The 27,757-nt window shown below is 37.5% G+C and overlaps 1 protein-coding gene across 6 annotated transcripts in view; it reads right to left on the bottom strand.

Moving 5' to 3' along the window:
• pcdh15b (protocadherin-related 15b) overlaps positions 1-27,757 on the bottom strand; it is a 760,133-nt gene that overhangs the window by 359,713 nt on the left and 372,663 nt on the right. For all 6 annotated transcript variants that reach the window (XM_039771647.1, XM_039771665.1, XM_039771655.1 and 3 more), the window contains 2 exons: positions 19,907-20,056; positions 17,668-17,861 (listed from right to left, as the gene is read on the bottom strand). In XM_039771647.1, coding sequence (XP_039627581.1) covers positions 17,668-17,861; positions 19,907-20,056 — 344 coding nt within the window. The remainder of the gene's footprint in view (positions 1-17,667; positions 17,862-19,906; positions 20,057-27,757) is intronic.

The following is a 27,757-nucleotide window of genomic DNA, read 5'->3' as shown; positions in this document are numbered from 1 at the left end:
GCCAACACTGTAAACAGATGACACAACAAATTATATACTCTGAAACGTTCATTTGAACATTTAAAAATATATACAAAAATATAAATATAAAAACAATCAACTATTATTGTTAAAGTCAGTCCGTGGCTGTTCAGGATCAAGTTTACGGGGCTTCGTTTAACGTTGAAGCACTAACGGCTAAAGTGCCTCGTGTGTGTGTGTGTGAGTGTGTGTGTGTGTACGCGTGCTCCGGCATTCGTCAGGTTTGTCTGAGCTGGCTTTAACACAAACACATTTGCGCGCCGGCAGGACGAAAAAACATTTTAGCACCATCTAACAGTCAGTAATGAGGAGAAGTCAGTACATTCTCCGTTGAGATTTCTCACATTCCACTCCTCCTAAGTTTGTCTTTTAATGAAGTTCTAAGAAAACTAAGAAAAATATTTTGGGTCACTTAAGCACGAAATAGCACGGACACAAATGATCAAGATTTTAATTGTTGTCATTTTCTCAAACATCATTTTCCAACTTGGCGTTTATAAAGATTCAGACAGACTGAATTTAAGAATGCACCCCTAGTAACCTAAAAAACATACACACACACACACCGAAGAGCAAAGCCTAATCCTAATTCACCTTCCAATCCCCTCCAGCACACACATGGTAGCGTAATGCTATCAGCCGCTGACTAGTATTCAAAAGGTCATGAGTTCGATCCCACACGGTTCAGTTTTGAGAAGTAAACTGCCCTTAGTCTTACTATTTTAGAATAAAAACATACATTTGATTTCAGTGTTTAACAGCCGGTGTAATTTATGATACTTGTAAAGGTTAGTTTTTTTTATTCACTTTTCATTCTCTCAGTCGTGTTCAGGATCCTTCCTAGCTATCCCCACATTCTAAGAATGCTGTTTTCACATAAAGATGCGCTGTAGCTCTGCAGCGCACTTGTGACTGCATTCTCATACCAATGCTTGCGAACTGAAGTGCCTGCGTGCACATTTCGTGGCATTACATGTCTATTTTTTGAGCATGCCCGTGTCACTCAAACACAGGAACATATGTTGGTGTACAAGAATAAAAAACAAGTGCACTTTTATTCTAGACTATAACTGAAGAAAAAATAAAGCAAGTTACAGTAGGCGGTTGATACGGCAGCTTGCGTGGTGCAATGCTAAGAACTGCTGATTTCCGATCCGTGCTGTATATATATTATATATTATATATATATTAACAATTCCCACACACCCTTCCTACATTAATGACATGTGTACTTGTTGCAGTGTACACATCTCTCTGTGCTATGGTTCCTATTACACTGAATGAGCACCTGACATTGTACTTTCTTACCTATATAAATAACATTCGAGTATAGCGCGCCTCCAAATAAATCACATTCGAGTATAGCGCGTCTCCAAATAAATCACATTCGAGCTATAGCGCGTCTCCAAATAAATCACATTTGAGTTATAGCGCGTCTTTATTTGAAAACAGCATTGTCAGACTGGGGGGGGGGGGGGGATCGGGAACGGGACTGAGAGAATGGAACTGAATTAAAAAAGCTAACCTTTACAATTATCATGCATTTACACTGGCTCTTACAGACTGACTGAAAACAAATGTATGTTTTTAATTTAAAATAGTTAAGTACATGCAATATTATTTGAAAACGAACAGCGTCAGATCGGGTTTGAATGCACGCTGACGCTGTTACAGAAGGAGTCAGCTTATTCAGTGCAGCAGTTTCAACGCACAGTACATGCAATATTATTTGAAAACGAACAGCGCCAGATCGGGCGATATTCAAACCCGATCTGACGCTGTTCGTTTTCAAATAATATTGCATTAGTGCGATGATGTTTTTACATATATTGTCTCTTTCATTCATCTTGCGGTTTGTAATCAGTGACCGCTGTTTTTCCCGATCTTGCCAGTTCGCACATGTTGCTGTATGGTGGTGTTTCTTTTGTACTCCAGGACATGCAGAAGACAGAATAGTACAGAGCAGTAAGTTCAGCGCTATATGCAATCAGACAGACAGACAGGCAGAGAAGGCACTAGACATATAATTAAACAGGGAAGGCACTGTATAATAGATATATAAAAAACAGCTAAGGGGATAGATATATAGACAGATAGGAAGGAAAGGCACTATATGATGGGCAGACAGGGAAGCTCCTATATAATAATATAATATAATGTTATAATTATAATAAAATATAATGTTAAGATCACGTGATTGCAACTCAGCGCAGCTAAATTGCTGGCGGGTGTTAACGTGTTCTTGAGAACAAAGCGCCATCCAGTGGTGGAACCAGGTAAATGAATAAATAGGGCATGAATGGGCATGTTTACTGTGAAATCTTGACACCCTTCTGTCAGTAGAGGGGGATCACGGCGTGCATAGGGCAGCCGTACGCCATTCGCACGGCCGCGGCTATTTGACGTGGCTGCATCTGTACATGCAGGGCTGGATGCAGATTAATGTCATACCCAGGAATTAGCAAATGCTGGTTAAGGGCCTTGCTCAAGGGCCCAACAGAGCAGAGTCACTTTTGGCATTTACGGGATTAGAACCAGCAACCTTCTCATTGCCAGTGCAAATCCCTAGCCTCAGAGCCACCACTCCGGCCAATAAATGAAAACAGTTAAATTGCTAAGATGAGCAACAGGTTGGCTGACAATTGTGGAAGATTCATTGAAAACATATTTTATGGCATCTGACTGAAAAGGACTCTATAATAAAAGGTGGCTGCACCCTGAGGCAGTAAATAGTGCACTTCTTAAATTATGATAGTTGCTGAGATGCTTACTGCCATCCTGCTACCAGTTGATAGGTGTGTAAAGAGCCTGCTAAGTAACGGCTTGTGCAGCCTTTTTGGGCTTCAAGTTGTTGTGGTTAGCCTCCAACACTACTAGGCAAGTTTAGTAGGAATACATGCTGAAGACTTCAACAATTACAGAAGACCTTGTAGAGATCTACCAGGCTCTACTCAAAAGGATTCCAGGATGTTCTACAGCTGTTTACAATGTTAAATAAAGCAGTTGAACCTTTTAAACATTTAGATGAGCACAGAGTTAACTTTGCCACTGTGAACCTCTCAAAATGGGGGACATAAAAGGGAGTAATCATAGATTATGCAGAGATTACTGCTGCACTGTTAACACAACTATTAAGAATGTCATCTACCTTGAAGTTAGATTTAATACATGCAAACAAGCACATACTCTTTAGTCGAAATTCTTAAACACATAATGGTTACATTTATAAAATCTGAGGCATTACCTGCAGTTTCTCTTTTCCATTATTTCATACAAGTCTTGGTAGCAAGTATTGCTCTACCAAAATCTGATGTTACTGACTCACCATTTGCTTGGTAAACAGTATATAGGAGAAGCATGATGACTACCTTCAGCAAGATGTCTGTCATTTAACAAAGTAAATTATGGAGGAATTCCTATTTTTTCCCATTATTGACGATGACATCAGAGCTATCATATCATTGAGAATGTGGTACTCTAGAGAATTTCCTAATACCATTTAACAACTAAGCAATTGTTGTCATCATCAGTCATAGGCTAGTTTAACATGCGCATAAATGATGTGACTGTCTCAAAGACCATCAGAACATGTGAAAATCAGAAACCGTGGGTGACAGTGGTGGTACATGCACTGTTAACTTGTAATGCTGCATTTAGATCAGGTAACTAGGTAGTCTAAAGGACACACCGGGAAGCTAAGCGAAAGTATGGCAAGAAATCCACAGCCACTTTTAGGACATCAGAGATGCATGTTGCATGTGGCAGGAATTCCAATACATCTAAACTATCACAGACTGACCACAACCCTTGTCTGCAGTGGTGATGCCTCTCTTCCATCTGTTCTAAATAAGTGTTTCTCAGCCTTTCTGATGTCATGACCCACCTTTTCCAATGTAAGTTTCTTTGCCACCCTCAGGAAGGAGTTTCCTCCTTGATGTTTCATGTGTGATCGTCAGAGCATGAAATGGATTTTGATAGTTGGAGCGGTAACTCCTGTGACCCACCACGACCCTCTATCATTATACCATTATTACAGCAACTTGTATTCCACTGGTGGTAACCCAAATCCAAAAGTGGGTCTTGACCCCGTGGTTGAGAAACACTATTCTAAATAACACCTAAATGGAATTTTGTGTTTTGAACATTATCTCTGCAAGAACGTCCATCCACTTCAGGATGATTAGGTACTGTGCTTATCCACTGCTGTTATGAGAAAACTTTGTTGAATGTAAACTCACACAAAGCTGCTGGACCACACAACATATCCAACCGAGTGCTTAGGGAATGTGAAAAAAACACCCAAAAGATATCTTTACTGACATCTTCGACTTGTCCCTGAGGCAGACAGTCACCCCCAAGGGCTTCAAAACTAACACCACCATACCCATGCAGAAAAAATCCTCAGTCTCTTGTCATCATGAAGTTCTATGAGAGGCTAGTCTTGGGTCACTTGAAAGCCCAACTGTTAATATCACATGACCTGCTCCAGTTTGCCTGTTGCCCAAACTGTTCTTACTGAAAATGCCATAAAACTTCAGTTCAGCTTTCATCCATCAGAAAATCGGAGCAAAGTTGGGTCTAGTATGCTAACAACACTTCCCTATTCACCTGGATCCTGGACTTCCCGAGAAGGAGAACCCAGACAGTCTGCACTGCAAATACCATCTCCATTACCATCACACTGTGCGTTGGTGCCCCCAAAACTGTCCACTCTTCCCACTTCTGTTCACTCTGCAGACTTAATTGTACAGCTCTAACAACATCATTAAGTTTTCAGGAGACAAAGGTGGTAGATCTCATCAGCAACGGGGATGAGTCAGGTTATAGAATGGAGATACGACAATTGATGGACTGGTACAAGTATTGAACACCATCTGGCTCTTGATGTGAACAAGACAAAAGAGATAACTGTTGACTTTAAAAAGGCCCATGCTGTCCACACCCCATTGCACTTTTAGGGCTCTGCAATGGAATTTGTCATAAGCACTAAATTTCTTGGTGTGCACCTGGCAGCAGACCTTACCAGGTCAATTAACACCACTTTCATATCCAAGAAGGCAGGGGAGCATCTCCATTTCCTTCAGTGGCTAAAAAAGGCAAGTGTTATTCTCACCAAATTCTAAAGGGCACCACTGAGAGCATTCTGACCATTTGCATCACAGTCTATTTTGGGAAATGCAGTGTCTCAAAGCCTATAGCATTGTGGAGGACCACGCCAATCCCTCCCACAATCTCTTTGTCCCACTTCCATCTGGCAAAAAGTACTGTAATAACCAAACCAGTTCTGTCAGGTTCTGCAGCAGCTTCTATCCTTTGACTGTCTAGACTCTGAACTCTGTGATTCCCCCGTCCTCAGATCTGCTCCTAGCAGCTTAATTATATGCAGTACATTTGTGAATAGTGTTGTTTATAATATTACTAGATATTATTGCTTATTAATTAATTAATGATTTTTTTATTTATTCATTTCATTATTTATTTATAGTATAGTATAGTTTTTTGTCTTGCAAATGTCCAGTGTTTACATATGTTGCACTGAGGTCATAGGGAACATTCTTTCAAGCCATTGCATGCTACAATACTGCATATGGATGGTATGGCAATAAAGTCACGTCACGTTACTTGTATTGACATAGGCTGCCCTTTGCTTCCTAAAATGTATTCCTGCAACAAAAGCCCGCTATTCCTGAGCTACCAAATTTTCTGTTGATTCAGACACCTCCCTAAAAATGGACTATAGAACATGGAAATGCTTATGCCAAGGCAAAACTAGTGACACAGGCCAATAACATATTGTCCTGTTAAGACAAGAAGTCATTATTAATGTAGTGTTTATAAGGGTTAGCAGCCCAATTGAATATAACAATATAGCAGATATCTAAAAACCCTGTCAAATCTAGCAGATACAGTAAGTGGTAAGATTGTGCAATCTCTTATTGAGGACAAATTTTAAAAATGATCAAATATTTGGCTGCTAAATACTTGTCCCTTGATTTTTACAACATTAGAACAATATTAACAAGAACAGGTCATTCAGCCCAACAAAGCTCTCAGTCCTATCCCCTTAATTCTTCTAAAAAAACATCAAGTCGAGTTTTCAAAGTCCCTAACATCTTACTGTCTACCACACTACTTGGTAGCTTATTCCAAGTGTCTATGGTTCTCTGTGTAAAGAAAAACTTCCTAAGGTTTGCATGAAATTTACCCTTAACAAGTTTTCAACTGTGCCCCCGTGTTCTTGATAAACTCATTTTAAAATACAAGTCTCAATTCACTGTACTAATTCCCTTCATAATTTTAAACACTTCAATCATGTCACCTCTTAATCTTCTTTTGCTTAAACTGAAAAGGCTCAGCTCTTTTAATCTTTCTTCATAATTCATCCCCTGTATCCCTGAAATCAGCCCAGTTACTCTTCTCTGGACATTTTCTAGTGCTGTTATGTCCTTTTTGTAGCCTGGAGACCAAAACTACACACAGTACTCCAGATGAGGCCTCACCAGTGCATTATAAAACTTGAGCATAACCTCTTTAGACTTGTACACCACACATCATGCTATATAACCTAACATTGCATTTGCTTTCTTAATGGCTTCTGATTAAAATTAAATGACTTAACTTAAATGATAAAACTAAAAAAATGTAAGCCAAAGAAATTAGATTATACAACTGCTACAGGTATTTTACACCTTCTGACCCCTTAAGTTCCTGTACTATTCTCCCTCTCGTTCCTGTACTATTCTCCCTCTCGATTGTCTGCTGTTTGTTCTTCTCTAAGGTTAACTTAACTTTTCTCTGACTGTTCTCCTACACTGCTTTTCTCTTATTCCTTACTTAAAAGCTCTCCACTTGCACTGTTTGCATCCCCCCATATTAATGAACTTTTACACTGTCGCCCACTTAACTATTCTACCTCTGGACCACTAAGAACTGTTCAATCTATAATTAATAAATAAATAAATAAAACGTGTTTAGTGAATATCAGCTACTAGTTAATTTCTTACTTTCTGATTTGCTCCTATAGCCCCTTGTGCCTGATCAGGCGTCTGAAGGCTGGTCTATTACCTACCCACCGCTGAGCCTTCCCCTTTACTGCTTTGATGTCAGCCACAGCCTTTTTTTTAAAACTAAGGAATCTCTGTTTCAGTTACTTATTAACAATTTAATGCTGCAACGCAGTAATTTACTTACGGATGCAGATTTCAGTTACTGCTGCTTTCTACCCTGCCTCTTCGATGCTAACTCAAATACAGATAACAAGAACAAGTACACGTACAAGTACAAGGAACTTTTCCAAGCGCACCTCCAGCTACTTTTGTTCCTGTGCCAGCAAAAAGAAATAGTAAAAACCTTCTACAGTGGAAAAAAAGCTTTACAAATTCCTGCACAGTACCTTAGCAGTAACAAAAGCCCAAGATTATAGGAGAAAAAATTATTTTTTTAATTAACTCTCACACCACAGAAAGAACAAAAACTCTCAGCAACTCTCAGCTGCTTCTCATGTTTGCAAAGTGTTTTATCAGCCACTGTGATGACCTGTACTCCAAAGACCGGGGCCTGATTCATCTTGGCCATCTGGCAGTTCATGTACCAAGGACAAACCAGGATGGTAGAGGGAGAAACAGACACAGAAGACGTAGAAAACTGTAAAACTATCCAGTGCCATATATCTCAGTCCTGTGTCAACCAAGCAATTCTCAAAAATCAGTTAATGTGTAATTACAGATATAAAAAATAAAGTGCAGAACCCCCAACACATTCAAATTATTTTCTCTTTTTCCTTCCTGAAAGCAGCTCCAGGAAAAAAATTATCCAAAAGAAAAACTATGCAAAATAATAATAATAATAATCCATTGGTTTAGCTCAATAGTCAACCTCAGATTCCACCTCAACTTTACATGTTTCCCAGAGGTTTTCACTACAGACACTGCACAACCTTCTCTCTCAAATTAATCAAATCAAATCAAGTTATAAGACAAAAGAATGGTCCCTAATGTCTGTAGTGTCATTTTATACATATATATTTCTGCTGTCAATCGCTTGGACTCGACTCCAATCACCACCAACAGGAGTGCATGTCAGTATGCACTTGATGCTGCATTTCTCAATCAGGGAGAAAACTCCTATGATATGGGGTGTGGACTTGTGAAGGCATCCAAATACTCAAACAGATTCTCTGTTCAGGCAACTCTTCTGAGCCCTATATAAGTAACTTTTCCTGTACTTCCTCTGGGCCCTCAATTCACTTATTTTCTTTCCTTGCCTTGCTGGCAACAATCTGCTGTTCTTTCTCCACAGCTACAAGGCAGCACTAGGACAACAGTACCTTTATTCCTGGACATTTGCACAGCCTGGACAACCTTCCTGGACATCCAGGATTGCCCCAACGTGCCTCGTCCTGGAGCAAGCCCTCATCTCAATGACCATCCATTCCTTACTGGCACTTTACTTTACACCACCTCATAAACAACCAGAAAAGCTCATAAAACTATTTAAAAAGGGAAAAATAACTATATAAATATTTTCATTTCCAAGCCCTGTGACACCACAATCTATAAAGGAAATGTTAGGAAAGATATCTCACAGTAATTCATCTTGCCTGACTTCATCTTGTATAGTAAACATATGCACATATGTGACAAGGAAGAACTTGGAGAAATTTCTTTTCAGACCATTATTTGAGTAGAGCAACAGGTTACTTTTAAACAAATTTTGGAATTTCCTATGTAGCAGAACATAAAGCTGATTTTTGCATGGAATCAAAATTAAGCATGCAGTTTTTGAGCTGTAGTGCTGCACATAGAAGAATTCAGAATCTTACAAAGCACAAAATACCTACTTGGCACCTGGAACTCTGTAAAGTGACGGGTAAAGGATTTTATGCATTGATTCTGTAAGAAGGGCAGCACGGTGGTGCAGTGGGTGGTGCTGCTGCCTTGCGGGTTAATTTCTCGGGTCCTACCTGCATGGAGTTTGCATGTTCTCTCCATGTCTGTGTGGGTTTCCTCCGGGTGCTCCGGTTTCCTCCCACAGTCCAAAGACATGCAGGTTAGATGCATTAGCGATTCTAAATTGCCCCTAATGTGTGTTTGGTGTGTGTGTGTGCCCTGCAGGGGCTGGCGCCCTGCCCGGGGTTTGTTTCCTGCCTTGTGCCCTGTATAGTTGGGATTGGCTCCAGCAGACCCCTGTGACACTGTAAGATATAGCGGGTTGGATAATGGATAGATGTATTCTGTAAGAAGCTGCCTGCTAAAATAAAGTACTGTATGTGTATAGCTATATGCACATTGCTATATGGAAATTGCCAATAAATTATCATATTTGGCATCAAGTGGTGTTTTTCTATTTTTGCCAGGTTGACCTTTAGACTTAGAAATGAATGACTTTTATTAAATATCTGGGTGTTGTCAAGGCCAGTTTATGAGTGAAAACTGAACATCTATCCATCTGTTCATGAAAACACACTGACACAGGTAGAATACATAAACTCTTCACACTATGTGATGAGATGAGGCCACTGTGCTGTCTAAATACAGAGAATTAAACTCAAAAAGTAAACACAGTAATGATATGTGTCCTGCTGCTACTTCATTTCTTCAGCTAGATTTAAATCCCAACCTGGCCACCGTATTTGTGGTGCTTCATTTTTTCTTCCTGTGTCTGCAAAGATTTTTTCCACTCAAGTACTCTAAGTTTCCTTCCTACCTCCCAAAAAACGTGCAAGTTTTATTAACTGGCAACTTTATCCTGGCCTTGTCTTCAGGTGTATTTGGTTATTGCCTGAGACACCAGCCTCCTGTAACATAAGATAGGATAACTGGGTTGTAAAAAGATGGATAGATCTTCTTTTTGTTCCCTTTTAACCAGCTTAATGTACCGAATGCTTACTTTAAACCCCATATGATATTATTGGAGGGCATGGTGCTCTATTTGAATAACAAATACTTGAACTATTTTAAGTTTATAAGGGTGCTTAGCTTGTTGTTATATTGTTTAGCACACAGAAATCTTTATATGTCAACTGATGTAATTATCTCTATTAATGTAATCATGCAGACAATTTATTATCTGAGTATTAGTGATTTTTTTCAAAAATCAAGATAAAAAGATATGGTATGGAATTAGTTTAATTTAAGTATTATAGAGTAAATATATTGTGAGACTTGCATGGACACTACCAGTCGAAGACCACATCTTTATAAAAAACACACGTTTATTATTCATTTAAATAAACACAGGAATAAAGTCCCGAACAACACACGATGCACACAGCAATCAATCACCACAATGAACTCTTCTATATCTCTGTCCTTGGCTGCCTATCTCCTCCTGGAAGCTTTGCCCTGCTCCCTCTCCCGACTCTAGCTTGTTGAGTGTAAGGAGGCGGCGCCTTTTATTCCCGCCTGGAAGGTGGCTGGAAACGAACTTCCGGCAGCACTTCCTGGTGTGGCGGACGTGCTGCCCTTTGCCCCGGAAGCACTCCGGGCATCCCTGGCAGGTTCCTCCGCCATCTTGCCAAGTGTGGCGGAAGTAATGTCTGAAAGTCTCTCCACCTCTCCCGTTGTCCTCTCCTGCTCCAGGGCGGTTGTGTCCTCCTGACCCGGAATCTTTTATTGCCACCTTCCGGACCTTCTAGGCGTCCTTCTATATATATATATATATATTACATTTTTTGGTGGAAGTTGAAAAAGGAAGACTGTAAGTCAGGCACTGGGTAAAGAATAAGTGGGATAGTCATATAAATAAGGAAAGCAGACAGGAGTACAAGGAGATAAGGCATAAGGTGAAGAGAGAAGCATCTAAGGATAAAGTTAAGGCATATGATGAGTTGTATGAGAGGCTGGACACAAAGGTGGGAGAAAAGGACCTGTACCAATTGCCTAGACAGAGGAACCTAGCTGGGAAAGATGAGCAGCTGGTTAGAGTGGTAAAGGATAATGATGGAAACATACTAACAACCGAGCAGGGTATGTTGAGCAGATGGAAAGAGTACTTTGAGAGGTTGATGAATAAAGAGAATGAGATACAGAGAAGGCTGGATGATGTGGAAAGAGTGAAACAGGAAATGCAAAAGATTAGCAAGTAGAAGGTAAGAACAGCTATGAAAAGGATGAAGAATGGGAAGCCTGTTGGTCCAGATGACATACCTGTGGAAACATGGAGGTATTTAGGAGAGATGGCAGTGGAGTTTTTAACCAAATTGTTCAATGCATTCTTAGAAAGTGAGAGGATGCCTGGGGAGTGGAGAAGAAGTGCACTGTTACCGATTTTTAAGAATAAGGTAGATGATCAGAACTGTAGTAACTACAGAGGGATAAAATCAACCACAGCATGAAGCTGTGGGAAAGAGTAGTGGAAGCTAGGTTAAAAAGAGAGGTGATGATTAGTGAGCGGCAGTGTGGTTTCATGCCTGGAAAAATTAATACAGATGTGATGTTTGCTCTGAGGGTTTGATTGAGAAGTATGGAGAATGCAAGAAGAAGTGGCGCTGTGTCTTTGTGGACCTAGAGAAAGCATATGACAGGGTGCCTAGTTGTGGTATTATATGAGGAAGTCAGGAATGGCACGATAAATTGAAGGGGTAGTACAGGAAGTGTGACAGTGGTGTGGTCTGTGGTAGGAGTGATGGATGCATTTAAGGTATCGGCTCTGAGCCCTTTCTTATTTACAATGGTGATGAACAAGTTGACGAAGGAGATAAGACAGGAGTCCCCGTGGACTATGATGTTTGTGGATGACACTGTGATCTGTAATGAGAATAAGGAGCAGGTTGAGGAGACCTTGGAGACGTGGAGATACGCTCTGGAGAGAAGAGAAATGAAGGTCTAGACAGAATACATGTGTGTAAATGAGAGAAAGGTCAGAGGAATAGTGAGGGTGCAAGCAGAATTGGCGAACGTGAATGAGTTTAAATGTTTGGGATCAACAGTACACAGTAACAGAGAGTGTGGAAGAGAGGTGAAGAAGAAAGTGCAGGCAGGGTGGACTGGATGGAGAAAAGTGTCAGCAGTAATTTGTGATAGACAGGTGCCAGCAAGAGTGAAAGTGAAGGTCTACAAGACAGTGGAGAGACCAACTATGTTATATGGGTTGGAGATGGTGGCACTGACAAAAAGACTGGATATATTGGGAAAAGTATGCTACGGTTGAAGCTGCCTGGCAAGAGGAAATGAGGCAGGCCTAAGAGGAAGTTTTCATGTCGCCCACTTTCTGTTTATGTTTTAAGTACAATCATACGCATATGTGTGGAAGAAATTAAAGTAGTTTTTTTTTTTTTTTTGTTTTTCTTTTTACTATTCTAAAGTAGACAGTTTAACATCAAACCCTTGGTTTATTGTTATTATTGCATTAGGGTTTACAATGCTTATCCAGGGCCACTTTTTAACACCATTCCATAGGTTTATCATCTTAATATTTCAAGACTGTTGAAGATTATATTTTATGCATATTGTATTTTGAGTTTATCGGCAATAGATATCTCTACTTTTTAATCCTCAAACGCCGCTGCTGTGGGGCTTGTTTTGTTTTGGACGTGCTCTGTCTATAGGTATGTCTGAGGACTGGGAGGCAGGCAGGGAGGCAAAATGGGCGGGTGGGGTGGTTAAGGGGGGGAAAGAAAGGGAGCAAGCTATATCTAATCTATCCTTTTAATCCTTATAATTTTAATTACCAATGTAACAATAGGCTGCATGGCAATAACTCGTGGGAAAATGGGAAATTAAGGTTAAAGCTGTCTCACTTCCAGTTAATGACATAAACATTCAGAATCAATGTCTCCATGATGGGGCAGTTAACTTTGTGAGCTGGAATGTTAAAAGCCTGAATCACAAATTAAAGAGAAAGAAAGTATTCTCTCACCTAACAGGTCTAAACGCTAAAATAGTATTTTTACAGGAGACCCACTTACTAAGTAAGGATCAGTTCCGGGTGCAAAAAGACTGGACTGGCCAAATGTTCCATTCCAGCTTTACAAAGAAAGTAGAGGTGTGGGAATTCTTATACAGAGAACAGTCTCATCTGTAGCATTAGATGTAGTATCTGATCCTGAAGGGAGATATGTGATTGTCATGGGCAATTTACTTAACTGTAAAGTGATTTTGATAAATGTTTATGCACCCAATGTCGATAATAGGGAATTCATGCAAAATGCATTTACATCCATTCCCAATGTGAACACTCATAAAATTATAATGGCTGAGGACTTTAATTGTGTTTTAAATCCACTCTTAGATAGGTCTCCTGTCATAGGGGTGATGACACCTAACACTGCAAAGACAATTACACAGTTTTTAACTGACCACAACTTATCAGAACCCTGGAGGTTTCTAAACACAAACTCAAGAACACATTCCTTCTACTCACCAGTGTGTCATTGCTAGTCAAGAATTGATTATTTCTTTATAGATAATAATTTCTTGCCTACGATTAAATCTTGCAAGTATGACTCTATTGTTATTTCCAACCATGCCCCTCTGATCTTGGAGCTAAAATCATTATGCCCCACATACTCATCTCGCAGATGGCGTCTTAACCCACTTCTATTAGCAGATGAGAACTGTACAGAATTTATATCAAAACAAATCAGTTTCTTTCTAGAGACAAATACATCCTCAGAGGTATTTGCAGGAGTACTCTGGGAAACTCTAAAGGTCTTCTTAAGAAGACAGATCATTTCATATCTTCATATCAGAATTACTAGATGCTACAAAGTCACTTCAGAGATGCAAGCAGTAGGCCCTCATAGCTACCCGGTCGAATTTTATCTGCAATAAGATGCTACAGATGTTCTATCAGACGGTTGTGGCGAGTGCCCTCTTCTACATGGTGGTGTGCTGGGGAGGCAGCATAAAGATGAAAGACGCCTCACGCCTGGACAAACATTAAGAAGGCAGGCTCTATTGTAGGAGTAAAGTTGGACAGTTTAACATCTGTGGCAGAGCGACGGGCATTAAGCAAACTCCTGTCAATCATGAAGAATCCACTGCATCCACTGAACAGTGTCATTTCCAGGCAGAGGAGTAGCTTCAGTGACAGACTTTTGTTACTGTCCTGCTCCACTGACAGACTGAGGAGATTGTTCCTCCCCCACACTATGCGACTCTTTAATTCCACCCAGGGGAGTAAATGCTAACATTACTCAAAGTTATTGTCTGCTTTTTTATTTATTTATTTTTTTTCATTTTTATTACTATTTAATTTAATATTGTTTTTGTATCAGTATACTGCTGCTGGATTATGTGAATTTCCCCTTGGGATTAATAAAGTATCTATCTATCTATCTAAGAAATTCTCCACTCAGCTAGCTCCCCTCTTATTAGCAACATTTACAGAAGCTAGAGACAATCAAATTCTACCTCAAAGTTTCCGCCACGCATTAATCACCGTCTTTCCTAAACAAAATAAGAACTTATTACAAGGTGCATCGTACAGACCAATTTCACTTCTGAATAATGATGTTAAGATACTCTCCAAAGTCCTTCGGTAATATCACAAGATCAAACTGGATTTATTAAAGGCCGACACTTATCTTCCAGTCTTCGACGCCTGTTTAATGTAATATATTCATCAGTAAAGTCAAACGCCCCAGAGATATTATTATCGTTGGATGCAGAAAAAGCATTTGATATGATTGAATAGAACTACCTTTTCACTACATTAGAGAAATTTGGGTTTGGCCTGAACATTTGTGCATGGATCAAACTACTGTATACCAATCCAGAAGCTTCAGTTTATATTAACAACATTTAATGAAAAATGGAGAAGGGAATACAGGTTTTATTTATTTATTTAGCTTTCAATCATCCTTAGGTACAATGCAGTATTCTTTGAAGTTACCTTCCACTTGAAATAATAAAACACATTAGTAAGAGTAGCGCAAAGACAGATCTAATGAATCAAATTCTGCAGTATATGTTGATTTTTTTTTCCTTACAGTAGGTTAAAAGTAATTTGAAAATATACATATATATACTTTAATAGATTATTGGTGGATGTCAATAATATGGTTTTGAATTACATTCAGTTGTAATAATGCTATTAAAAATGTAAACTTAAACAATGTACTGTATATTTACATATAGGCAACTTTGTGTTCTGTTAAAAGTCATGCCTTCATAAATAAATCGAGACAGCAATTTACCACGTAATACATGTGTGGTGGACGGCTGAGATCCTGCCCAGCCGGGACTGGGAGAGGGATAATACCTGCCCTGGCTACAACAGGGCAACCGCCCTGGTCTGCAGTGGGGCCACAGGATTAGAGGTTAGAAGCTCAACCCTGTTGGAGCCTATGGCCACTGCCAGGAGGAGTCCAAAGGATGATTATAGAGCTTTGGACTGCAGCACTTCCACCACACCAGGAAGTGCTGCCTGAAGAGAATCCAGGCACACCCAGAGTGCTTCCGGGTGGTCATTTGGCACTTCTGCCATGTGCTTTTGGACATTGTGTTTCTCAGTGTCTGTCTGTAGCCGGGTCGACCGTCAACATGGCATCCCAGGGGGGACTACCTACTTGTTGAAAGGCAGAGTACCCATCATAAAAATTTTATGAGCAGCCAGGTTCAGCAGAACGAGGCATGCACGCTCCCGCAGAAGATCGAAACACGTGCACTCCTGCGGCACGCACACAAACAATTTCCACAGCTGTAACTCAGCCGATAGTCTGCTGAGGGATCACGGAAGCACCACACAAATGGAAAGAAAAAAACCCAGGTGCGACTTAAAGACAACGGGCAGTCTGAAAAAGACTGTCGGCAGCGGCGAGCAGATTGGTTTGCCTGAAGAAGCAGCCAGGCAATGGAAGCTGCCTCCGGGAGATGGGACCCTGGAGGTAGGTACCAGACCCAGGAGAAAGTTGGCCCTGGGAGTGTTGTGGCACTATTCCGTGTGCATACCTCATTGGAGGAGACCACCTGGATGCATTTTGCTGGCTGAAGGATACTGATTCCGGGTATGACAGCTGGATGAGGTCCGAGGAGGACGAGGACCTTTTGTCTGCGGATGAGCCGGAGTCGTGAGGCAGAGAATGGAGCTTGCGAGGAGGCGAGTAGAGGCAGAAGAAGAATAGAGAAGAAAAGACAAAGGAAAGTAAAAAGTACTGAGTTTATTGTGGTGGTTGGTGCACTGTGTTGTGTGCAGAAGGACAATAATAAATAGAGTGCGCTTTTGGACATTTTGTGTGTCTCAGTGTCTGTCTGTAGCCGCGCTTACCATCCACGACATATCTTAAAGTATTAATGTGCAAATGAAGCTTATTTACTTAAAACAAGTATACACATATTGCTCACAACAGGCAGAATTGAGGAAACTAATAAAAGCAAACAGCTAATGAAAAAATTCAGCACATTCTTATGTTACACTGTTCAAATAAAAAAAATGTGCAGTTCCACAAATAAGCACCCAACAAACAGAATGTTGAAAAATAAGTCAGTCTTCTATTTATGGCCTAGTATTATTTTAATGTTACTGTAATGTAAATTTGTTTTGAAAAAAATCTTAAATCATAATTATTCAATGGTGTGTAATAAATTGTAAAATGATTTAATAACAGCAACTGAATGGAAGAGAAAACTTTTTTCTTTACATTAGTCAGTGCCCAAAGAATACAGCCTGTTACAGTAACACATAAATACTGTAAAATGCATCAAAGACATTTTTAGAATATACATGTTCTTTTATAATAATCAGCAATAACTGGAAATATTTACTTTTTGCACAGTCATTCACTGTACTTCAGTTGTCTATATAAACTAATTTTCAATTATTTAAAACTGACATAAGACGAAAGTATGAACTATTAGCTATTATGTCATTAATAGAAACTGCATACAGTGTAGGAAACAGTGGAACATCATCTATATTAACATCTTCTCAAGTATTCTTGACACTGCATAACTGCAGCTATAATAACAGCTAGCAACATGTTGTCAATTGTTTATTCCAAACAGAAAATATTTGTTAATCTCTTATGAAGCTATTGAAAGTTCTAATGTTCTTGTGCTTATTTTAAAGCTATATTGCTTTAAGCAGCATAAGATTAATACATCAAACATTATCAGCTTGTTCTTCTCTCTTCATTTTGTCAAAGTAATACAACTAAACAATAAATTACTTATTAGACCCACCTCACTGATGATGTGGCTACTATACTCTCATTTGGACAAATGAGGCCAAAATATTCTGACTGCTGCTAGTGCTAATTTGGTGTAGATATCTATGATTTTTATCAAGAAACAAAACTAAACTGTGAGTCATTGGTCATGTATGCATGTAGGTGAAAATGTTTATAGTAAGCACCATTTCAGATTACTTTTCCTACTGAAACTAAATAGGACTACACATTTTAGATAATACTAATTCCCATTTCCATATACTATAGAATGAACAAGATGATACATTGACACAATTATAGATTATCTTGTCAACAACTGGATTTACTCAGACAAGAACATGTTGTTGAACCCCATAAAGCTCATCAACCACATTCACATAATTTCTCCAAATGACAAGTCAAGTTTTGAAGCTCCTTCAAGTCCTACTGTCTGGCACACTACATGGTAACTTATTTCACACGGTTTTGGAAGGTCTAAAGAATCATTAATTTAATCAAAAGTAACAAGATCAGAAAGTTATTTACAATGAATTTACCTTCTTTGAGACAAGGGTGCATTGTCTGATGCTTTGACAGTAAGGGCATAAGAGCGGCCAACAATCAGAGTAACACCAGGGGCTACAGTAATCAGACCAGTTCGGTTGTTTATGATGAAGTCACCTTGTGCTCCAGCCAGAATCTCATATGTTATCTGTCCGTTTAAACCTTCATCAGCATCAAAAGCAGACAACTGAAATAATAAGAACAGTAGAACTTTATCAAACAAGAGGAGACAATTCAGTTGATCAATCAGACATCTGTATGTTACAGATTCTGGAAAACATCTGAGTCATAAAGTGTTTCCTGATTATCACCTTATTTCGCAATAAAAGAATTTTACTTCATCAACACTATTAGGCTTTCCTGGAAGCACCAAGCACAGAACAGGAAGCAAACCTGGATAACAGTTCACTACAAGGCATGCTGATACACACCTCAGAGCACACCTCTTACAGTCCTGTAGGGATGTTGGAGGAGACTGTAGGGAACGTCTGAGAACATGCACATTCTATACACTAAGTGACTAGGCTGGCAATCAGATTCAAATTTTTGAAATTGTGTGCTATAATGCTAATCTAAACGTCATTCTAATGTAAAATTTTACTCTGTAGCAATTCTCTTATGCACTTTCAGTACCAAATGTGTTTGCTTTCTAATGTTGTTTCAGTAAATAAATTATAATTAATTACATAGGGTAATGGTGACTGAGTTAGCTTTTGGACTCCAGGTTACACCCAAAATGACCAAGCATCACCAGGTTTGGATACGTTTCTGTGTTAAATTCATTTTGATTTATTTCAAATTTGTTTTCTACTTTTGGTTTTCTGACCATTTTTATTTATTATATGCATCTCTTGTTATCATTTTTTTGAGGACATCACTCTGGGTATGGTAGATTGCATCTATGACATACCATTTAAAATGGGTCAATTATGATGTGCTAATGCAGTTTGATTTAAGAGTGAGTGGCGATTGTGGTAACCTCTCTTCTTCATATTTTAAAGGCAAGACCCTTGTAGTGTCAAACAAGCCTTTTTATTTAGAGTTTCTAATAGTAATTTATGGTTTCCTCGACTATACTTTCTTCATTTTCCCAATATAAGAAACTGATAGATTAATCCTTGTCTTACAGTTCAGATTTCAGTGTGTTGTGTTCAAACCTCTGCTACATGTGAAAAATCACCACCAGAGACACTTTTTAATAGTAGGACACTTTTGTATGTCAGAGACTGTTGTCCTATCTAGGGATGAATTATGTCTTCTGCCTTTTGCTGGGTGTGTTCAACATACTGTAAATTAATGAATACTTAGATGATTTTGTTGGGTAGATATTCTTATTTTAAATTGTGTTTTGCAATGTAATTAATTCCAAGGCATTTGCATTCCAGAGAAAGGAATGGGAGTGTTTGTGTTGGGTAGAAGAATGTCGGAGGAAAGCCTTTCTGATGTAAAATGCTGGGGCTGGTTTTGGGTGAGACTTTTAGTATGCAATTCATTTTTTTCTCTGAAACACAAGTGCCTCCTGCATCCTCATGCTGTAGTTGCCATGAGCCCAAGGGAAATGTAGGAAAGGACATGGTGCATCATTTTGGAATAGGTTAAAGGTCCCTCATGATCTCTTGTGCTGTGAATAATCTCTGCGAGAATCAGGAACACATTGAAGATAATACTTAAAGAATCAGAAATCATTCTGGTCAGATATTTTGAACTTTATAAAATAAATCATGCAGATCATTAAAACAGTCTACTCTGAATGTACAAACAAATCTAATTTCTTTCCTTTCTTGCAGGTTTATAATTTAGTTAGAACACTTTTTAAAAGCTCCTGTCTAAAAGTTTATTATTCATTGTCTGGAAATAAAAGTTAAGTAGGATAAATGTAGTTTTGCATCAATACCACCAATTCTTTTTGGGTCGAAATTAATTAATAAACGGGTTGTAAAGATAAACTGTAGCCTACTTTAATTATTTAACTTAAAACAAAAAGAACACCTTTTAAATCACTTCTTAGCACACAGCCACAATTTGTGTACATGTCCAGAATATCAACTACAGTATTTGCCAAAGGTATTCTAAATATTAAAAAAATAATAAGTAAATAAATATACTAGTCATTCCAAAGAACACACATAAATGAAAAATATTAATAAGTGCTTAGAATTATACAATGATTGAATGTTAAGAGGATTATGTGCAAAATAAAAAAAGAAAACACAACCACACTGTATTGATTACCCGTAAGACAGATTCTCCCGGCTTCATGTCTGTGTAAACATTTACACTGTAGGAGATGTTGGAGAAGGTTGGAGTATTATCATTGGCATCGATCACCAGGATATTAACTGTGACTGGAGTACTTTCCTGGACTCCATCAGAGGCTATCATCTTTAGGAAGAAAACAGAGAAATCCATTAATTCTACAAGCCTATACAGGTTTATACTTAAACTTCTGTACACAAATAAACTATAATAAAGCAATAAAGCATGGAGCATCAAAATCAAAATGTGATTCAGTAAATTTACCATTATTTAAAGCTTTCCTGTAAATGTCATGGCAGACAAGCTAGCTAAATAAAATGTTACTTTAAAACACAGTTTAGGGAGTTGAATTATGGTTTAGTTAAGTTGCATATGATTGTACAGAATGATGTTTTTATATAAAGTCAAAAAAAAAAACAGTTTAATACAAAGTATTTCGCAGGTAAAATATTTCAGTTATTACTTTTCTTTATGGACAACACTGCCATTCACTACTCTGACTGCGTTAATTTGTTGAAATGTCCCCTTCATTAATACTGCATAAATTAAAACTCATTATTTAGTTCTATCTATCTATGATATCCTGTGGTGGGTTGGCACCCTGCCCAGGATTGGTTCCTGCCTTGTGCCCTGTGTTGGCTGGGATTGGCTCCAGCAGACCCCCGTGACCCTGTGTTCGGATTCAGCGGGTTGGAAAATGAATGGATGGATATCTATGATAAATATTAAATTAAATCCAATATTTACCCATGTGCTTCTTTTTATATAGACAAGAAGAAATCAAATATATAGAGGATATTCACAGCAAGCACAAAACATAAATACATATCCCCAGCAAGCTTAAGTACACCAGTTGAATTCTTCCATTTTATTAACAACAACAAAAAAAGTTTTATCTGATACAGAGCTCATTTGATAAAATTATTCCACACCACACATTTATCCCCAGGAGACTACATCTGGTGTAAAATATAGTTGAAATTACTTTCTTAAGTACTGCCTGATTGGGAAATGCACCTTAGGCAGGTATGACTCACTGCTGAATGACCTTGAAAACCATCTCTTCAGGGAAAAGTTTCTAGTACTGATGTAGAGCTACAGAACACAGTTTTTCTGTAACACTTTAGTGCATTATTTCAACACAAAGACAACCTTTCAAAAGTTATCTCCAGTCCAGCTAACATAAAATGCCTATATCATTCTGCTATGGCAAAAAAAGAAATAAAAATAAAATTACTATAAAGTATATCTGCCATTTTGAGTCCTAAAACTTTAACTTTAGTCAATGCATGAAATACATATATTAGCTTGAAAGACTGTTTAAAAGACTGATTATATTTAAAATGTATATTTTTATTGTAAAAAAGTATAATTATTTTGTGATGTATTCCTGGAAAAAAAATTAACTTAAACTAGTATTCCATGTCTTAATGCATATCATGCTATCTGTTTTAATAAAGTTTACCAGAAGGTTTCTGGAAACATTAATCTGAATGCTGGATCGTGAGTACACCGACTTGTAGGATCATTAGCTGTTTAAATAATATACACAAGGGAGCTTGTTTTAACAAACAATTTTTTTTTCCTACAAGCAAACACTTATAAAAGCAAAATAATGAACACATCATGTAAAGAATGTCTCTTAAGTTTAAAATATATTTATGAGCTTATTGCTTTAGCTAAGGGTGTACTGTACCTCTTGGTGCCTAACCAAAATGATTGCTATGGTTAAAATCTACAAAGCTGACAACCATCTTCCGATAAAAATGTTGTTTGCAGCTCTACAGTTGTGCCATAGGGATTCATTTAAAATGTTTCCCATCAACTTGTAAAGGTGTCTGTTCTCAAACTACTTTCTCATGGGTCCCCTCAAAACAAGATACATAAAAAATTATGGCAGATCTTCCACAATCAGACTAGCGAAGGCGAGCCTGAAGCACTACAGCTGTAATAATGAGATAGTGTGGTGTCACAGTGTAAATTCTCAGAGATCTGCTGTGCTTCCAATTTGAGTTGTAAATGTTTTCATTGACAATTACTTTTTTAAACCTATAAAAATGCTTATTATATCACTTACTTCAGCACTCACACAAACTGCAAAAAGAAATTAGGCTCAAACACAGGACAGAGTCTACTTCTTCACATTTTCAGAATTTCATACCTGAACCACAGCTAGTCAGAATATTACTGAAAGTACTGTAAATATAAAGAAAAGTATTTATGAGAACGTACAACTTTACACAGAAATCCAAAGCAGAAATAAAATTTAAGTGGTGTGCAATGGAGTATGGTAAGTGTTTCTTTCCAAAAGATCAGCAAAACTTGATAAAATAAAGACGCATACCATTAGACTGATTTGTGTGATTCTTAAAAACTTTTGAACAATAATAATTTTTAATGTCATTTCCATTCAAACAGTACTATAACTATGGGTTTTCACAATACAAATACTGATTTTCCTTTCTTGTTTTTTATGTGTGGCACTTACCTTAAAAATTAAAAACTATCCAACATCAGTGTTAAGTAATAGATTCTAGGATTTAAATATTTTTGAAACAATAATTATCTTCAGATAATTATTGTATCATTTCAATAGTATTCAATATCCACACTGTATGAGAAATAGTTTTACTTCAGTAATGTCCAAACAATAGCCCATTTAGCCTTATATAAGAAAACATTATATAGCGGAACACTGAAAAAACTTTTTTTCTTATAATATTGTTTGTTAAAATTGTTGATATACAGTAAGTTACCTGTATTATGTATATCATAATTAACAATTGATTTAAAGAATTAATTCACTTGCATATGTTGTACTGAAAATACCGTTTAATAACTATAAAACAATGTTTAACTCAGTTAGATATTCATTTGGTGTAACTCAGATATTTATGTAAAGTATATAAAGGAATATTCTTCCTCAGTAATCAGTATTTTGCATAAAAAAACACTAAAGTTACAATTATTACCAAAAATAGATTTACTTCTGTATTTATTTAATGGGCTATATAAATATTGGATACACATTATGTTCTTGTAGCATCTATCAGAATTCTACACAGTATACTATTTGTTTATACAATTTTGAACTACAGTATCTATGTTTACTTGATGTATTAAACACTTATACTAACCCTAAGTTATGAAGCTGAGTATTTTGTTTAGAATGGAATAGAATTTTATTCAGAAGCCTCTGGAGATCTGATTTGCATCAATTGATCTGCTCTAAACTGCACATTCAGGCTAAACTTTACCAATCTTCTTTATTGATTCAGTAAATGTATTTATACATTTGTAATTGTACAGTCAAACTAAAATTCCATATACTGTATATCATCATAAATTGAGAATGGTTTAATGTTTTTCTGCTCATTTTGTGTGTATTCAAGTTTGAACTACAGTATTGTCTAACAATATACTTTTACATATATACATATAAGTAGCAACCAGAAATGTAATATTTATGTGCATAAATTACTACAAACTGTATGCAAGTACCCAACATTTACAATATTTTAGATTATATCAACATTAAAATAGATATTAACATATTTCACCATCTATCCATTATCCAACCCGCTATATCCTAACTACAGGGTTCTCGGGGAGGTCTGCTGGAGCCAATCCCAGTCACTCTGCACTTTAATTATTTAGAAGACATGAAATCTGTATGTTCTATTTATGAAAAAAAATAAATAATATGTTAAAATAGAATAAAATTATTTCATGGCTGCAAGCATATGGAGGGAAAAATGAATTGAATTAACATTTAAGACTTCCAAGCTATATTTTCTGAGATTTACTTTGAATAGCTGAAGAACTTTTGTGCCATTCTGAGTGGAGTAGCAGTGAATCATTAAGTTAAATTTGTTGAAATTTTGCATCTTAGAAAATGTGTGATAATTCAGCAAGAATGTCAAAGCCACTGTTTTAATCAGCTGGTAACTATGAGTTACAATTGAGGGACAGATGTCTAATGCTTAGAATATTAATTCTGTGGGCTCAAGTCTCTAGAGCAATATATACAAAGGAGAAAGAGAGAGTTGCATTTGTTTACATGCAGAGTATAAAACCACTCGCTGAATTTGTGATCACTGCCTCTGATTACATCATTGTTTCATAAAGGATAGGAAATCATTCTTATATGTGTGTACAAACTGCAAATTGGATAAATCTCTTAATCTTTTCTATAATAATTTACCAAGGGAGCCAAGTGTTAAGCAATACTTTTATCCAAGTGAAATTTAATTATGTATTTAGAATTCATTTAGGACATGAAAAAAAAAATTCTAAGGCAGGCTGTCCATGTGACATCTTGTAGGTGACGGAGCCTTAGTGTTGGAGCACCGTTCTCTACATGGTGTCCTGACTCTCATTAAGATTTAACCCTTGAAACATATTAAAAAATACATACTTGAGATAATTCCTTTTTACTACTAGGGTTCTCAAACTCACGTCACAGAAGCTATCTGTAACCTTGAACAAATCAATTGAAATTGGAAGCAAACACCAATAACTGAAACTTCTCGTATTGGAACTCAGTGTGAAACTTCTTTTTCAAGAATTTGTTCTTAAAGCAGACAAATACACTAAATGCCACATTGCAGACAGGGCAGAACATAACCAGAATTAAAACTAAGCAGTCTAAGATACCAGAAGACATATGGTTTTGTGTAATACAGTGTCTCTCAACAAGGTAAGGAGGAATCGTAATGTTCAAAATGGAGCTGGTCAATCAGGAGGACAAGAACTCGCTGATAAGCAACAGATTCTCTGCCGGTGACTGAATGCTTTCAAAACAATGGAACCTTCTCATTTCAAAAGATTTACAGCAATCTTACATTCATTTGATAAAATGACTTAGACTGAGCCCCCCTGTCCACACCAGTAGATTTCTGTTTAAATATCTTAGACATTTCTTTCTATTTTAGATTCTTTGTGTATCTTTTCTGGGATTATCCTATTGTTTCTGTCTTTTGGTCTATTGTATTAGTTTTTCTGTTACCATCCTTATTGTTGATATTAAACTTTCTCCTCATATCTTTCATTTCTGGACGTGTCTGCTCTTTCTCTGTATTCCTTCCAGAAGAGGCTATTCTCATTTGTCATGAGAATCTGCTGTAAAGTTTATTTTGGTTTTCTGCTGGAAATCCCCTAATTCTTGGTCTTTCAGCTTCTGGAAATCCTCTTTCCTTAATTTAGTTCTCATCAGATTTTCTGTGGCATGGATGAACTGATCCTTTGCCTCCTTGTGCCTCAGAAACAAACTATCATTTTGTCACTGCCGGCATTTTGCTTAAAGGCTACAGTGAACTGCTTTTTGCTGCAAGTTGTCCATGCAACCTTCAGTGAAATAATATTGAAACGTGAACTGTTTTGCACAAAACCAACCTTTTACTCACAGTTTTGCATCTTAGAAAATGTGTGATAATTCAGCAAGAATGTCAAAGCCACTGTTTTAATCAGCTGGTAACTATGAGCTAGAATTGGAGGACAGATGTCTAATGCATAGAATATTAATTCTGTAGGCTCAAATCTCTAGAGCAATATATAAAAAGGAGAAAAAGAGTTGCATTTGTTTACATGCAAAGTATAAAACTAATCACTGAATTTGCGATCACTGCCTCTGATTACATCATTGTTTCATAAAAGGATAGGAAGTCATTATTATATGTGTGCACAAACTGCAAATTGGACAAATCTCTTAATCTTTTCTATAACAATTTACCAAGGGACCCAAGTGTTAAGCAATACTTTTTTGTACAAAACCAACCTTTTACTCACAAGTGTTTCATACATAGATAAAATTCAGAATTCATCCATCCATTATCCAACCTGCTATATCCTAACTACAGGGTCATGGGGGTCTGCTGGAGCCAATCCCAGCCAACACAGGGCACAAGGCAGGAAACAAACCCAAGCAGGGCACCAACCCACCACAGGGCACACACACACACACACACACCTGGGACAATTTAGAATTGGCAATGCATCTAACATGCATGTCTTTGGACTTTGGGAGGAAACCCCTGCAGACACGGGGAGAACATGCAAACTACATGCAGGAAGGACCCGGGAAGCGAACTGGGTCTCCCCTACTGCGAGGCAGCAGTGCTACCCAGTGCACCACCATGCCTCCCAAAAATCCATAATTATAAACTAAAATAATGTAGTCCCAAACAAATTGCTCAAAGCGTATACATATTTTCTTTTTCTGTCTGTGTATAACACATTATAATCTTAGGTTGGGATGACATTTTAATTTATAAATCAGAGGTCTGGTGAAATGTACCCTATACCTACATAAACTGTATACAGTACAGACACACACTCTTGACAAGGTAAGGTATTTTGGCATATTTTCATGATTAAAGCTTTTTAGCAAAACATTGAATCATTAGATTGATTACTACAACACATCAGTCTGTGGTATGAATTGGTCTGAGATGGCTGGAGTGCTGTCTACACCGTGAAATCTAATTGTAATCTACATTTTCACCCTGTTTCCTCTCTGTTTCCTTTGATAAGGGATTGGCTGCTAGTGTTTGGGTGGGGTTTCTTCTTTAAAATGTTACCAAAAAAGGCTAGAGTTGTTTTGGTTTGTTTCACTAAAAATGGCATTACCCTCAGAAAAGTTGTAAAGCTGCTCTAAAAATCCAAGAACCTGAATTTGTTGTGTATCCTGGTAACTATATGTATGACGTTTGTGTAATCTCCCCTTGTTGACATGAGCTTTCTAGTGCTCCATTCCAGTCATAATTATCAAAGTCATGTATACTAGGGTAACTAGTTATTCTACACTGCCCTGGTGTGTGACTGCTCCCATTGTGGATGTTTTTAGAAGCTGGGCAGTTGGGGAAATAAATGAGTGAATCATGACTTCTTTTGAATTTATAGTTAATTTATAATTTCAATAATAACAATATGGAAGTTTACTATAGCTTCCACATATTTCTTATTCCCAAACATGAAGGGTACAAATAGATTTTGGATGTAACTTTAGTTAAGTAGAATTTCATATTGGAGTCAACTTTAGTTAAGAAGAATCTCATATTGGAGTCACACTGTTCATTATATTCAGTTGCAGTTCTTGGCATTTGGCAAGCTAAGTACCAAAGATCCATTGTCATCCGCATTTTTCCACAGTAACCTCTCTATTAACACTAGAATTACCAAAGCTTATGAGAAAACTTGTAAATCCGGCCCACCTTAAATCCACTTGCACATCTCCTTTCAGCGTCTTTTGTCTTGTAAATGTGCCGATAATCCCAAGCAGCAAGCAGCCTGCTATACTACACCCCCCAAACCCGCACCGCTGGAGACACTGTAAAAACTTCTCTCAAATGAAGTCTTGTTTATCAGTGAGTCAGGTACCTAGGCTAAAAAATATATTGTTATTCGGAACACGTACATTTCACATGTGTTCCGTGTCCACAAAGATCTTTGTTAGTGTAGGATGACAGAAATGTTGAACACATACCTAAAAGATAAACTTTTTCAATGTTTTAGTACTAACGACAAAATGTAGACATGAAGTGTATAATGTGTGAAGACTGAAGTCCAAATATCAAATAAGCACTTTCACAAAAGATACAACTTTAACAGAACAAGTCTGAGTCTGTAACAGGTGGTGTAAATGTATGGCACTTGTAAAGGTTAGCGTTTTTTTTTATTCAATTTTATTCTCTCAGTCGCGTTCACGCTCGCCCTGATCTGACACGGCTGTTTTCAAACAAAGATGCACTATAACAGAGGTGAACTCAGATCAGAGAAAGAGAACAGAAGCCCTCCCTGCAAGAAACATCTACTAACATTTAAGAATAA

The sequence above is a fragment of the Polypterus senegalus genome, chromosome 1 (genome assembly GCF_016835505.1).
Source record: "Polypterus senegalus isolate Bchr_013 chromosome 1, ASM1683550v1, whole genome shotgun sequence".
Taxonomy (NCBI): domain Eukaryota; kingdom Metazoa; phylum Chordata; class Cladistia; order Polypteriformes; family Polypteridae; genus Polypterus; species Polypterus senegalus.
Note: the sequence above shows the minus strand (reverse complement) of the source record. Positions and strands in the feature narration are given on the sequence as shown.